We start from the raw sequence: 13,346 nt of genomic DNA on the forward strand, positions 1-13,346 counted from the left end.
GGTCTTGGGCAGTGTTCCCTTCAGTTCGACGGCGGCGAGGATCAAAGAGCTGGCGCATTTAATTTATCTCCTGAGGGGGAGTTGATTGCTTTCGCCGCACGTCTTAGGGCGTCGGACTCGAGGCGTCCGGATGCTGCCATTTTGGCGGGGTCGCCACGTCAGACCTTCATTAAGGCGGAGCGCCTTTGGGTATTTTCCGATGCGACGCGACGATTGCGCGCACGTGCGAGTGGGCTACCGCCCACTCTCGGGAGGCGAAGGGGCGCTGGTTCCGGCAGGACGTCCCCTTTAAATAGCGGGCGCCTGGCTTCACCTCCATCTTTCACTGTTGGGTTTTTTTCCTTCCGGTCTCGCCGTCTTTCTTCCGGTCGTCCTCCTCGCCTCCCGAGTCGCTCTCCTCTCCCGTAGCACCTTCCCCAGTTAAGGTCAGTTAGGATGGTGTCCTCTCCCTCCTCCTCTTCTATCCATTCCCCCGGAGTTAGGGAGGGAAGTCCTGTTCCGCCCCTTGTCGAGTCATCTGACGGGGAGGTGGCGCGGGCTCTTGAGGCCTTGATGTGGCCGCATGATCAGGACTCCTCTGTGAGTGAGTCGTCACTGGTCGGACTTCGGGAGCGCTATGGTATCCCGGGGGACTACGTTCTTGGTGCGCCTGAACCGGGACAACGAGCATATGACCCGGTCCCGAAGGGCTTCGCCTTAACCCTAGACGCCTTGGAGGCGGGTTTGCGCCTCCCCCTGCACCCCCTCATTGTGTCCTGTTTGTCTTTCTGGTGGATTTCACCATCCCAAGTGGCGCCGAACTCCTGGCGTTACTTGGTGGTATTCTTGGGGGAATGCCACTATGCCAATATCGCCCCCACCCTCCACCTTTTTCTTTCTTGTTATTGCCTCACCAAGGGTTCGGGGGGTTATTTTTTGTCTGCCCGGAAGGGCTTCCGAGTTGGAGGGGCCCCCTCTAATAATAAAGGGTGGAAGAGGAGGTTCTTTTACGTCAGCCGCGCACAGGACTGGGGTTTCGGGGTTCGTTGGTCTGCGAGGGCGATCGACAACACCACCCCATGTTTGGGCGAAGCAGAGCGCCTCGACCGGGGAGGCTCAGGGAGATTCTCCCCAGGTCCCAGGCCCTCCGGAACATGACCAGGGAGTGGCTGGTCGAGGCGGGCCTCAGCCCGATGCCTCTGGGTACGTTAGTTGTCGTTTGGTTCGGGTATTTGCATGGTTCTTCCTTAGTGCTGACGTTTTTCTCATCTTTTGCAGAAATGGTGAACCTCCGGTCGCTCCTTGGAAATGACACGCCGCAAGCTCCTCCTTCAGCACCCCCGGCCGACCCGCAAGCTCCTCCCCCAGCGTTGCTGACCGACCCATAGCCTGGCACGAAGGATGCGCCTCTGGACGTTGAGGTCGGGCGCCCTCGGAAGAAGGCGCAGGCGGCGCCCTTAAAGGGGGCTGAGGAAGGCCCCTGCCGGGGCGAGGCTGGGCCCAACCAGCGTGCGGCTGGGAAGGATCCGCGGCCGACCTCCGTGCGTGACTTGTGCCGACTACCAGCCAGGGACGGGGGGCCATTCCTGACGCGACTGGTAGGGGAGGCTCCACTCGGGAGGCCCAGCGACCCCCTAGTCGCCCGTTGGGGCGGTTTGTCCCGGGGGGACAGAGTGTGGGCCGGAGGGGACCCCACCACGATGTTCCTTCGAGGCGCGCTTCATCCCGACATGGCTCGGGATTTATATGTCCTGCCCTCGGAGGCGTTGCTTAACAAGTCCGCCCAATCTTTGATCTGGGTAAGTACTTTCCTTCTTGCTTTGGCTAGTCTTGTTTGCCTAACGCCACCCCCTTTTTAACCCATCCTTTCCTACCGCAGATCCTCCATTATGCAACGGCCCTAATGGATAGGGTGCGTGATGCCGGGCGGATCATCGGGGGCCTCATCAACTACAATGCCGAGCTCCACTGCCAGGTGGAGGAGGTTCGCACCGGGGCCGGTCCAGAGGCCGTGGCAGCCGTCGAGAGGTGCGCGGCTGAGTCTGAGGCGGAGGCGGCTCGCCTCTTGTCGGAGCTCGAGGCCTTGAAAAAGGCGAACGAGGAGCTCCAAAAGACAATAAGGTTGGAGCGGGTTGAGCTCCGACTGTTGAAGTCGGAGGCGAGCGCCCTCAGCAAGAAGCTGGAGGGGGCGAAGGCCGAAGCGAGAGCGGCCTCGGAAGCATTGGTGGAGGAGACCCGACTTCGACCCGCGAAAAACAAGGAGCTCCTCGAGGCATACAAGAAGTCGGAGGGGTTCGAGCTTGGGCTGACGCGGACGGGGCGGGTATCCTTCGAATATGGATATCGAATCGCTACTTCCCGTTTCCGCGCTCGTCACCCTGGTCTCAAGGTGGAGGATAACCCCTTCGCTCCTCACCCCGAGGACCAAGGGGTGGACATGCCCGAGGAGGTCCCATTCGACGATCGCCTGGAGGAGCCCCAACAATAAAGAAGGGTCCTGTATTTTGTTTTGCTAGTCGGTTTTTGTAAGTCGGGTCATGTAAGTTGGCTTGCTTTCTTCAATAAAAGGAAAAACTTTTCTCCTTTCATCTTATTGTCTCATTCTTCGTTTCCTAGGCAAAAAGCTTCTTCCTTCGGAAAGAAGTTCTTCTTCTCTAAACGAAAAAGGTTTCTTTGTTTCAGACGAAAAACTTCTTAAGGTTCCCGACGTTCCAAGTTCTCGGCAAGGGAGAACCGTCCATTGTCGTGAGCCGGTAAGTACTCGGTCGGACTACCTCGACGACTCAATAAGGTCCTTCCCATTTTGGGGCTAGCTTCCCCCTGGCTCGGGTCGGGTCACTAACCTCGGCCTTTCGGAGGACCAGGTCGCCTAACTTAATCGGTCGGGGTCGTACCTTCCTGTTGTAGACCCTTGCGACGGCTCTCTTATAAGAGAGGGCCTTCAGGTGTGCGTTAGCGCGCCGCTCCTCGAGCATGTCAAGGCTGGCTCGAAGTCCCTCGTTCGAGACTTCCTCGTCGTAGCTCCTTGTCCGAAGGGTGGAGATAGCCACCTTGGGTGGCAGGACAGCTTCGGTTCCGAACGTCAGGCTGTACGGGGACTCTCTGGTTGCGGTCTTGGGAGTGGTGCATAGTGACCATAGGACGCTAGGTAGTTCGTCGGTCCAGGCCGATTGGGCTGCGGACACCCTTCTTTTGAGTCCGTCCAAGATGGACCGATTGGTTACCTCTGCCAACCCATTCGTTTGAGGATGAGCCACTGAGCTGAACCTTAGCTAGATGCCATAACTGGCACAGAACTCCCGGAACCTCCTACCGGCGAACTAAGGTCCGTTATCCGCAATGATGGTTTTGGGCAACCGGAACCGAGTCACCAGGTTTCTCCACACGAACTTCTCCATTTGTTGCTCTGTGATTGTCGCCAACGGCTCGGCCTCGACCCACTTCGTGAAATAATCCACTCCCACGATGATGTACTTTCGCTGCCCCGAAGCCGGTGGGAAAGGTCCGAGCAGGTCCAACCCCCACTGTGCAAACGACCACGCGCACGCGATGGGGCTAAGTGGGACCGCGGGCTGTCGGGGTGCGCGGGTGTGTTTTTGGCACGAACCGCACCGCCGCGCGTAAGCTTTCGCGTCCCAGCACATGGTCGGCCAGTAGTAACCTTGGTGAAGTATTTTGTGTGCCAAGGTTCGCCCGCCGCTGTGTTCTCCGCAGACTCCCTCATGGATCTCGGCCAGGACCGTCTAGGCCTCGTCGGGCTCCAAGCATCATAGGAGGGGGTAGGTGAAGGACCGCCTATAAAGCCGGCCACTCTCTTCAGTGTACCACGCGTGTGTACGACGCAGACGCCGAGCCGCAACTTTGTCGTGGGGAAGGGTCCCATCCCGCTTGAAGCGTAGCAGCTCCTGCACCCATGTGATCGGCGCACTGCCGGGGGCTGTAGTCGCTACTTCGATGGCGCGGGCAGGAAGCTCCTCGACCTCCGGCCGTGCTTCGTAGGTCGGCTTCGACGCCAGCTTAGCCAACGCATCGGCCCGCTCGTTCTCCTCCCTTGGAACATTAGACAATGTGAAATAAGGGAACTTAGCAGTCAGGTCCCTTACCCGTGCCAGGTATTTCGCCATGGTTGGGTCCCGAGCCTCGTATCCACCGCTGAGCTTCTCGGCCACAAGCTGCGAGTCAGTGAGGACATGTATAGCAGCCACCTGCATCTCGAGGGCCAACCTGAGTCCTGCTAGGAGCGCCTCGTATTCCGCTTCGTTGTTAGTGGCTTTAAACCCGAAGCGGAGGGCGCGCTCGAACGAGCGGTCGTCGGGGGCAAGTAGAACCAGTCCTGCGTCGGCACCCTTTGAGTTGGCCGAGCCATCCACGTGTAGGATCCAAGCCTCGGGAGGTTGCTTGAGATCCCCGTTTGCCACCTGAGTTAGCTCCGCGATGAAGTCGGCTACTGCCTGGGCCTTGATGGCGGTCCTGGGCACGTATCTTATATCATGTTCACCGAGCTCCACCGCCCATTTGAGGAGCCGTCCTGCAACATCGAATTTAGATAAAACCTGCCGAAGGGGTTGGTCGGTGATGACCTCCACCGGGTGGGCCTGGAAGTAGGGGCGCAACTTCCGAGCTGACAACACCAGGGCGAGCGCGAGTTTCTCTATTGGCGGGTAACGCCCCTCGGGTCCGCTCAGGATGTGGCTGACGTAGTAGATCGGAAGTTGTTCGCCAGAGCTTTCTTTGATCAGGATGGAACTGACTGCATGGGAGGAGGCCGCTAGGTAGAGGCCCAGCTTTTCCCTGGGAGAAATAGAGGTGAGTCGGGGGAGGTTGGCCAGGTGCTGTTTTGTTTATTTGAAAGTTTCCTCGCACTTCGTCGTCCACTGGAAGCTTTTCGGGTTTTTGAGCGCCCTGAAGAAGGGGAGGCAGCGATCGCCCGACCGGGCGAGAAAGTGAGACATGGCAACAAGCCTTCCGTTAAGTCGCTGTAGGTCTTTGATCGTCCGGGATGACTGCATGTCGATGATTGCCTGGACGTTCTCTGGGTTGGCGTCAATCCCTCTTTCGTGTATGATGAACCCGAGGAATTTCCCAGAGGTGACACCGAAGGCGCATTTTGTGGGGTTAAGTCGCATACCGAACTTGCGTAGCGTGGCGAACGCCTCAGTCAAGTCGGCAATGTGTGCTCCTGCCTCTTGGCTATTCACGATCATGTCGTCCACGTAAACTTCCATGTTCCTCCCGATCTGGTGGGCGAACATCTTGTTCACCGTTCTCTGATATGTGGCCCCGGCGTTCTTCAATCCGAACGGCATGACCTTATAGAAGTACGCCCCTTGATCGGTGAGGAAGGCCGTATGCTCTCTGTCTTCGGGTGCCATCCTGATCTGGTTGTATCCCGAACAAGCGTCTATGAAAGAGAGGCGTGTGTGTCCGGCCGTCGCGTCGACCAGCTGGTCGATCCTCGGGAGGGGGTAGCAGTCTTTCGGGCATGCATTGTTGAGACTAGTGTAGTCAACGCACATCCTCCAGCTTCCATTGTGTTTTTTCACAAGGACTATATTAGACAGCCATTGAGGATACCTGGCTTCTTCTATGAAGCCTGCCGCTAAGAGACGGGTCACCTCTTCTCGTATGGCACGTTGCCGGTCAAGGGCTTGCCGCCTGGGTCTTTGTTTCACCGGGCGAGCGTCAGGTGGGATGTTGAGGTGGTGCTGTGCAACTCCTGGATCGACGCCCGTCATGTCAGATGGGGACCAGGCGAAGACATCGGCATTTTCTCGCAAGAGGCCGATGAGCTGCTCTCATTCCTGTTCGGGTAGTTCCGAACCAACTTTGACCGTCCGGTCAGGCCGGGCTTCTTGTAATGGTATATCCACGGTGGACCCCCTCGGCTCGGGATGAGGGGCCGACTTTTTTGTTTCCCGTGGATCTTCCAGTGGCGGCTCGATCCTGGTCCTCTTGTGTAGTGAAACGACGGTTAGGTAGCATCGCCTAGACTCTCGGGGGCTTCCCGTAACTTCTTCGACCCCTGCATGAGTCGGGAACTTGATGGTTTGGTAGTAGGTCGAGACGACGACTCTGACCTTATTGAGGGTCGGCCGTCCGAATATAGCGTTGTAAGCAGTGGGAAGGTCGACCACCAAAAAGGTGGTCATTACCGTCTTCGACCTCGGCGGGACCCCTAGGGTTAAGGGCAGAGTAATAGCCTCCAGAGGTGATATCGAATCTCCTGTGAATCCAGTGAGCGCTGAACTCATTGGCCTTATATTCTCCCTGGCCAAGCCGAGCTTCTGGAAGGCGTCGAAGTAGAGTATATCGGCCGAGCTCCCAGTGTCGACCATGATCCTTCTTACCTGTGCGTTGGCCACCCTAGCCGATATCACAAGGGCGTCGTCGTGTTCGGGTTGCTCGGATACCCCGGTCGGGAAGGTGATTTCGGGCTCGGGCCCGTGTCCAAAGGTTACGTTTGGAGCGGCTCGGGCGTACACCTTTCTTCCCGACATGGAGCCCCCCCCCCCCCCCCCCTCCCCCGATGCGGGGCCGCCAGCGATTACGTCGATGTGTCTCTCGACGGGGCCCTCCGGGCGAGGTGATAGCTCTTTGTCCGGCAGAAGGTAGTGGCTGAGATGCCCTCGGCGGATGAGCTCCTCTATTTGCCTTTTTAGCTCATGGCACTGTTCAGTGTCGTGCCCATGTTGCCGATGGAAGCGGCAGTATTTTGAACGGTCCGCGAGCTCTCGTGGGTTCCTCATTGGGTGGGGCTCCTTGAGTAGTCCCTTCCCCTTCTCATGGAGAAATATTTCCGTTCGTGACGAATTCAAGGCGGGGAGAGAAGGCCTTGGGTCGGATCTGTCTAACTTACGACGGGACGCGGTGGGTTGTTGCTGTCGGGGGGGGCTCCGACTTGACTTTTTTGTGCTCCTCCCACTTCCCAGCCATCCATGTCTCTGCGTCGATGAACTGGCCAGCACGCTGAAGCATTTCGAGGACCGCGGCGAGGGGTCGTTCCACGAGAGACCAGAAGAACCTGGAAGGTCGTATGCCTATCATGAATGCCTGCATCAATAGAGAGGGGTGAGCATCCGACAGCCCACAAATTTACATCGTAAAGCGGTTCACAAAATGGGAGAGGGGCTCGTCCTCCCTTTGGTTGAGTCCGAGGAGTAATGCCACAGACGGTTTTGGTCGAGCGTAAGCCAGGAAGTTAAGCTCGAAATCTTTGGCGAGTTGGTCGAAGGAGGCGACGGTTCCGGCCTTCAAACTGCTATACCATGCGCGGGCTGGCCCCCGCAGGGTTATTGGGAATGCCCTGCACATCAAGGCATCGGAAGTCCCGTACAGCGCCATCTGGGCACAAAAAGCGGCCACGTGGTCCGCTGGGTCAGCGGCACTGTCATACGCATCTAGCGAGGGGAGGCAGAAGTGTGACGGGATTGCCTAATCTTGGATCTTGGGGGTGAATGGGGATCCTTGCTGTCCGTCTACCTCGAGCTCTCCTTTCGACTTACGGACTTCCTGTTGTAATTCGTCAAGTCTTTGACTGACGAGGCGCAACTGAGTTCGTAGGGCATTTGTAGAGTCGGCAGACGGAGCCTCGCGCTCGGGGCGGCTCGCCGTATCTTCTGCTTCCCGGCTCCTGGGCCGAGTTATCAGGTTTCGAGGCGAGCCAAGGAGCTCGGGAAGCGGTACGTGAGTCCGGACGAGGGTCTCCTGCTGCTGCGAAGGCCGGGTCGCATGCGGAGGAGTTCGTTGGGAGACGATCGGGATGATAGTATGGACCATGCTCGTCAGAGCACGGACTTGATGAGCGAGGTCATGAAAGGCCTCGGGTGACACCGGCGGTGGGCCGGCGGGTGCGCCGTTGGGAGGCGACAAGCCTGGATCATTGAACTATTTCCAGTAACGTTCCGACGTCGCTGCGGGGTGTTCGTCACAGGATTCCTCATGCGGGGGGTGTCCCCCCGGGGTGGGGAGCCCAGCGGTCGAGGGCTCACCAAAGTGGATTCGCTGATCGCTTGACATTTGGACGACCCTCCTTCTAGCGCCAATCTGTTACGGTAAGTAACTTTTTTAGCCGTGACCTTGGGGTCGACGCGGTTGGTTCAGGGGTCCGAACAGCTGGGATCAGGCGTGACTGGGGGGATCTTGTGACGGCCGATTACGGGGGATCTGGCTGGAATGCTCCGTGACGCCGGGTTGGGTCGGCTTCGGTCGAGTACCTGCACAAAGGTCGGGTCGGCAGTTCGGCCCGACCCCTCCGACGATCAAGTCAGTGATTGGGAGAGGAGTTTTTGGGTGAATTCGTGCTTCTGTGTGCCTGCCTGGCTCGCTTGAAGCCCGAGGGTATTTATAGGTAAGTTCGATGTTACCTGATGCGCCATCCTGCCAGGGCAGGGCCGTACACCCGATTGCATCTATCGTCGTCATGGGCGTTGCGTGGGAGGCCGAGCCGCCGCAGGGTATGGTGAACCTTGGTCGACGCCTTCCCCTGCCTCGTCCGGTCATGCGGGGTCAGACGAGGAGGTCGTCTGGGTACGGTGAGCGAGGGTGCACATTACGTTGGTGTTAATGCTCGCCCCCCGGGACAGTGTGTCGTCCAAGGGTGGCTGACGTCGGGGTGTATTACGTTAAATCGGGTGCGTTACGTCCAATTTGTTTTTACCCCTATCATAGCTAATGAAGCTTCTCCTTATAAATTATAAGATAATTTAACATACAATAACATAGCATTTATTATCTCTAGATAAGTTTTATTTTTTTCTTTCTACTAATCCATTTTGTTCAGGTGTTATAGGTATTGAACATTAATAAATTATGCCAATTTGTTCATGAAACAAGTTAAATTCATTAGGAAAGTGTTCTCCTTTTCTATCACTTCTTAAAATTTTAATTTTCTTTCCTAATTGATTTTGAACTTCTATTTTATATGCGTTTAAAGCATTAAAGACATCTTTTTTTATGTTTCAATAAATAAACACATGTGAACCTAGAATATCATTCATAAAAATGTGGAAACATCTATTGCCTCCTCTTGTTAACATGTCATTTAATTTACATATATTAGAATGTATTAAATATAACAAATTAATATATCTTTCAACACGTTTGAAGGGTTTCTTAGTCATCTTTGATTTAACATAAATTTTATATTTATTAATATCATCAAAATAATAATTTATAAAGTCACACTTGACCATTTTTTAACGGTGCTAGTTCCAATATGTACTAATATATCATGCCATAATTGTTGAATATTAGATTTTGATGATAAAACCAATTGATAATGTTATGATCTAATCTGCATTTTGAGTGATGCAGGACTAGCTTCGATCAGGAGACACAAATTGATTGAGTTCAGGCATCGGGCTTAGAAGAGTGGACATTGCGCCAAAAAAATCAGAGTTGCAGAGGTCAACATGTCGATTGGGCAAAAGACCGCAAAAGAGGACGATGTGTTGAAGAATTGGACGAAGCACCAATAAATCAATGATATGCCAGACAAGATAGGATTCACTTATAATCGATTATGTCTAGATCGACTTGGTTTAGAGTCTAATTGAGTTGGTTTAGAATGTAATTAGGCTAACTCAATTAGAGGGCCAATTGGGCCATAATCAGGACTAAATTGAGCTTGTTGTTTGGCCCATTAAGTGTACTGTAGTAGGGTTTGACGGTGGTACCGCCCAGACTTAACGGTGGTACCGTCTAGACACAATCGTCAAGACTATGTCATGCGGTAGTACCGTTAGATTGAGCGGTGGTACCGCCCAAACATAGTCTCCCAAACTGTGTCAAGCGATAGTACCACTAAACTGAGCGATGGTACCGCCCAGCACAGGCGGTGGTACCGCTAGGACTAGGAAAACCAAGGATGAGACCTTTTTTGGCTCTAATTTTGAAGTCATTTGGGGTCTATAAATACCTCAGCTATTCCAGCATGGAGTAGCAAGAATTGAGCACAAAATTAAGTTGAAAAAAAGGGAAAAATACTTAAGAAAAAAATTGAGAAACTCTCTTAGGATTTAGGATCACTTCTTCCTAGTATTTAGAAGTTTGTCTAAAGGGAGAAGTGAGGTTTAAAAAAGAGAGGCTTGTAAAGGTTGTCTCCTAAACCCATGAAAAGGAGAAAGAATGTAAAAGAGTAGTTGATCTTCGCCCATTAAAAGAAGATCGTTAGTGGATGCCGATGGCCTCGACGGAAGAGGAATCAAGAGTGGATGTAGGTCACGATAACCGAACCACAATAAAACTCGGTTTGCATTTACTTCTTGCAATTTACCTTTACTACAAACTATCATACTTGCTTTACTTTCTTATTACACTCTGATGAATGCTTTCAAGTTAAAGACATTTCCGATATCAATTTTATCGAAATGAAGATATTATGAAATGACATTTTTACCGCTGCACTAATTCACTCTCCCCCCTCCCTCTTAGTGTCGACTCGTTCCTAATAGTTACTATCAGAGCCATGTTTTTCTCGCTTGGTTTAACACCCAAGAGAAATGACTCTTTTCAACGTTCAAGAGGGCTTTTCTATCATTCGTCCTCCCATTTTCAATGAGATGGACTACACATATTGAAAAACTCGAATGAGAGTTTTCTTACTTTCGTTGAATCTTAATTTATGTAATATAGTCAAATTTGGTTTTGAGAAGTCTTCCAAATCAATGAACGAATGTAATGATTTGGAAAAGAAGACTTTCTCTTTAAATGCAAAGGCTATGAATGCCTTGTTTTGTGCCTTAGACAAAAATGAATTTAATTATATTTCTATTTGTGAAACTTCTTTCGATATTTGGCACACTCTTGAAACCACATACGAAGGCACTAATAGAGTAAAAGATTATAAGATAAATCTTTTGATGCATGATTTTGAGTTATTTCGTATGAAGCCAAGTGAAACTATTATTGACATGTACACCCATTTAACGGATATTGTCAATAGTTTAAAAGCTCTTGGAAAATATTTTTTGAATTTTAAACTTGTTAACAAGATATTAAGATCCCTTCCAAAAAGTTGGAATCCTAAAATCACGATAATACAAGAATCAAAAGACTTCAACTATTTTTCTATTGAAGAAATGATTGGGTCATTGATGACATACGAAATGAGTTGTATGGCTCATGAAGAGCTCGAGAACAACCTTCCAAAGAATAAGAAGGATTTGATACTTAGAATAAATGAAGACCACTCGAGCGAAAGCTCAAGTGATGATGACTTTGAACTCTTGACTATAAAGCTTAAAAAATTCTTAAAACAAGAATCTAAGAACAAAAGTGAACCTAAAAAGAAGAAGCTATAAAAGAAGAAGAAAACACTCAAGGTGGCTTGGGACGAATCAAGTTCATCCAAAGATGATGAACAAATTAATAAAGGCAAAGTGGAAAACTACGCCTTAATGACTTTTGACGACAAGGTAACCAAAACCCTTTTGCTTTATTTTGAAATTACTTGATGTATTTTATATGTTATTTTTAAATTAGTATATAAAATATAAAAAAATAAATAAATAAAAGGGGATCATGTTTTTCTTTTTCTAGCTAATTTTAAAAATGATAATGACCATTGTATATTTTATGAAAATACAATAAAATGTTAGATATAAATCTAATGCTTGTACACCAAATAAGATTAATCTTATGTATGTTCTTAAGAAGTAATAATGTGAATTTTAATGATTTCCATATAGCTTTTCGATTTTGATTAAAGATGCCTTAAGAAACCATGCTTGATGATCTAATAATGCATAATGATCATGCTTAATGAGTTTATATTTCGAAATTATGTATGATGATTCTTGTGATTTATGGATTATCGATCTTTGCCGTAATGAAAGTTCTTTTTCGGTTTTAAACGTTGATGCATGTTTTTATTTAGCATAAAAATTTGGGCATGCTTATATGAAATCAATCACAAAATATTGGAACTAAAAGAACTTGAGCTATCTTTAATCTCATAGGAATCTATCTACGTTGCTTTCATTGAATTTTTTGAAAAGTGATTTTGATGATGATTTTGGATTCCTTTTCGTATGATTTGTTTTAATAATAAGATGATATATCCAATCGAATCATTTATCGATGTTTGTGACTTGAGATATATTTTATATGAAATATTTTTTCTTGATTTATATATGATTTACTTGTTTAAGAGAAGATTTATCCAAACGAATCTTAATTCTTCACATTAATAATTTGAGATTTATTTGAATCAAGATATCTTATTTGATCTCCTATGATTCTATTCGTTATTTACTGAAAATGAGATTTGTCAAGATGAATCATTCACGAATTGATCTTTCATATTAATATCCTTCATATCATGATTTTTATATGACTCCTTTGTAATTATGATTTGTATATCTCATAATATAATTGAATCATTAATGAAAAAAGGAGAGATTAATGAATCTATCTACCTTTTTTTATGAATATCTTGAAAATGATTTTGATTTAACAATTTGAATTTGAATGATGTTTATCTTGATTTTTTGAGATTTATAACTTGAGATTTCTTATGCATGAATTAAGATATTATATCATTTGATCTCCTATGTTTATTTTTGTTATTTATAAAAAAAGAGATTTGTTGAAATAAATCATGTTTTATGGCATTCATGATTTGATATTAATATATTTCATGTCATGATTTATTATTGATATTCCTTTATATCCATAAATTGTATATCTCATCATCAAATTATTTTTTTTTGTGATGACCTGAACATTTACACCATAATGGTCTTCCCTTTTTCTTTCTTGTTTACAATGACAAAAGAGGGAAAGAAAATAGCTAGCATCTCAAGAGAACCAATTTGCTAGCTTGAATAATAAACTTAGATATGTTAGATCTCCCATATGCATAAATTCTTCTTATATATTTTTCGGATCATGATCTTGATTTCTCGATTTTTAGACTTAAATCTTCTTTTTGAATCAAGATTGTTTCCATATCATTCTTTCTATATACAAAAGAAGAGATATGTCAAAAATCATGACTTGATCTTTCATTTTTTCATAATTGGAATAATGATTGGAATATTGATATAAATTTATTATTTATCTTTGTCATGCTTTGAAAATTATTGTAAAGGGAAAAAGAATTGTAAAATTATATTCTTCCCTTTCTTTTGATAATGACAAAGGGGGAGATAAAATCTGCTAGCTTGCATGATGATATATGTAAGAAGAAGCTAAAATGTACTATCTTGAGAGGCAATACTCATGATGCATGACTATCTCAAAAAGTTACTAGTTTGCACATTATAAAGAGAAGCAAAAAGCTTGCTCATCTCAAAAGATGTAATTTTGTAAAAAAACTTGCTAGCTTGCAGGATGATAAATGCAATGATTTGAAATTATATGTCAAA

General features: G+C 48.3%; 1 protein-coding gene across 1 annotated transcript; it reads right to left on the reverse strand.

Moving 5' to 3' along the window:
- Nucleotides 1–5,774: 5,774 nt before the first annotated feature.
- Nucleotides 5,775–7,320, reverse strand: LOC135638387 (uncharacterized). Its single transcript, XM_065151500.1, has 2 exons — nt 7,093–7,320; nt 5,775–7,016 (listed from the first exon to the last, which is right to left on the reverse strand). The coding sequence occupies exons 1-2, from the start codon at nt 7,318–7,320 to the stop codon at nt 5,775–5,777; spliced, it is 1,470 nt and encodes a 489-aa protein (XP_065007572.1).
- Between the last annotated feature and the right edge of the window lie 6,026 nt (nt 7,321–13,346).

This window comes from Musa acuminata, chromosome BXJ3-5, assembly GCF_036884655.1.
Source record: "Musa acuminata AAA Group cultivar baxijiao chromosome BXJ3-5, Cavendish_Baxijiao_AAA, whole genome shotgun sequence".
Taxonomy (NCBI): domain Eukaryota; kingdom Viridiplantae; phylum Streptophyta; class Magnoliopsida; order Zingiberales; family Musaceae; genus Musa; species Musa acuminata.

Bases quoted from the DNA above. Each gene is read 5' to 3' on its own strand.
- LOC135638387 (XM_065151500.1), bottom strand. From the start codon at position 7,320: ATGGCGCTGTACGGGACTTCCGATGCCTTGATGTGCAGGGCATTCCCA. The intron at 7,017-7,092 runs GTGAACCGCTTT...CATTCATGATAG, and splicing joins ACGAGCCCCTCTCCCATTTT to GCATACGACCTTCCAGGTTC.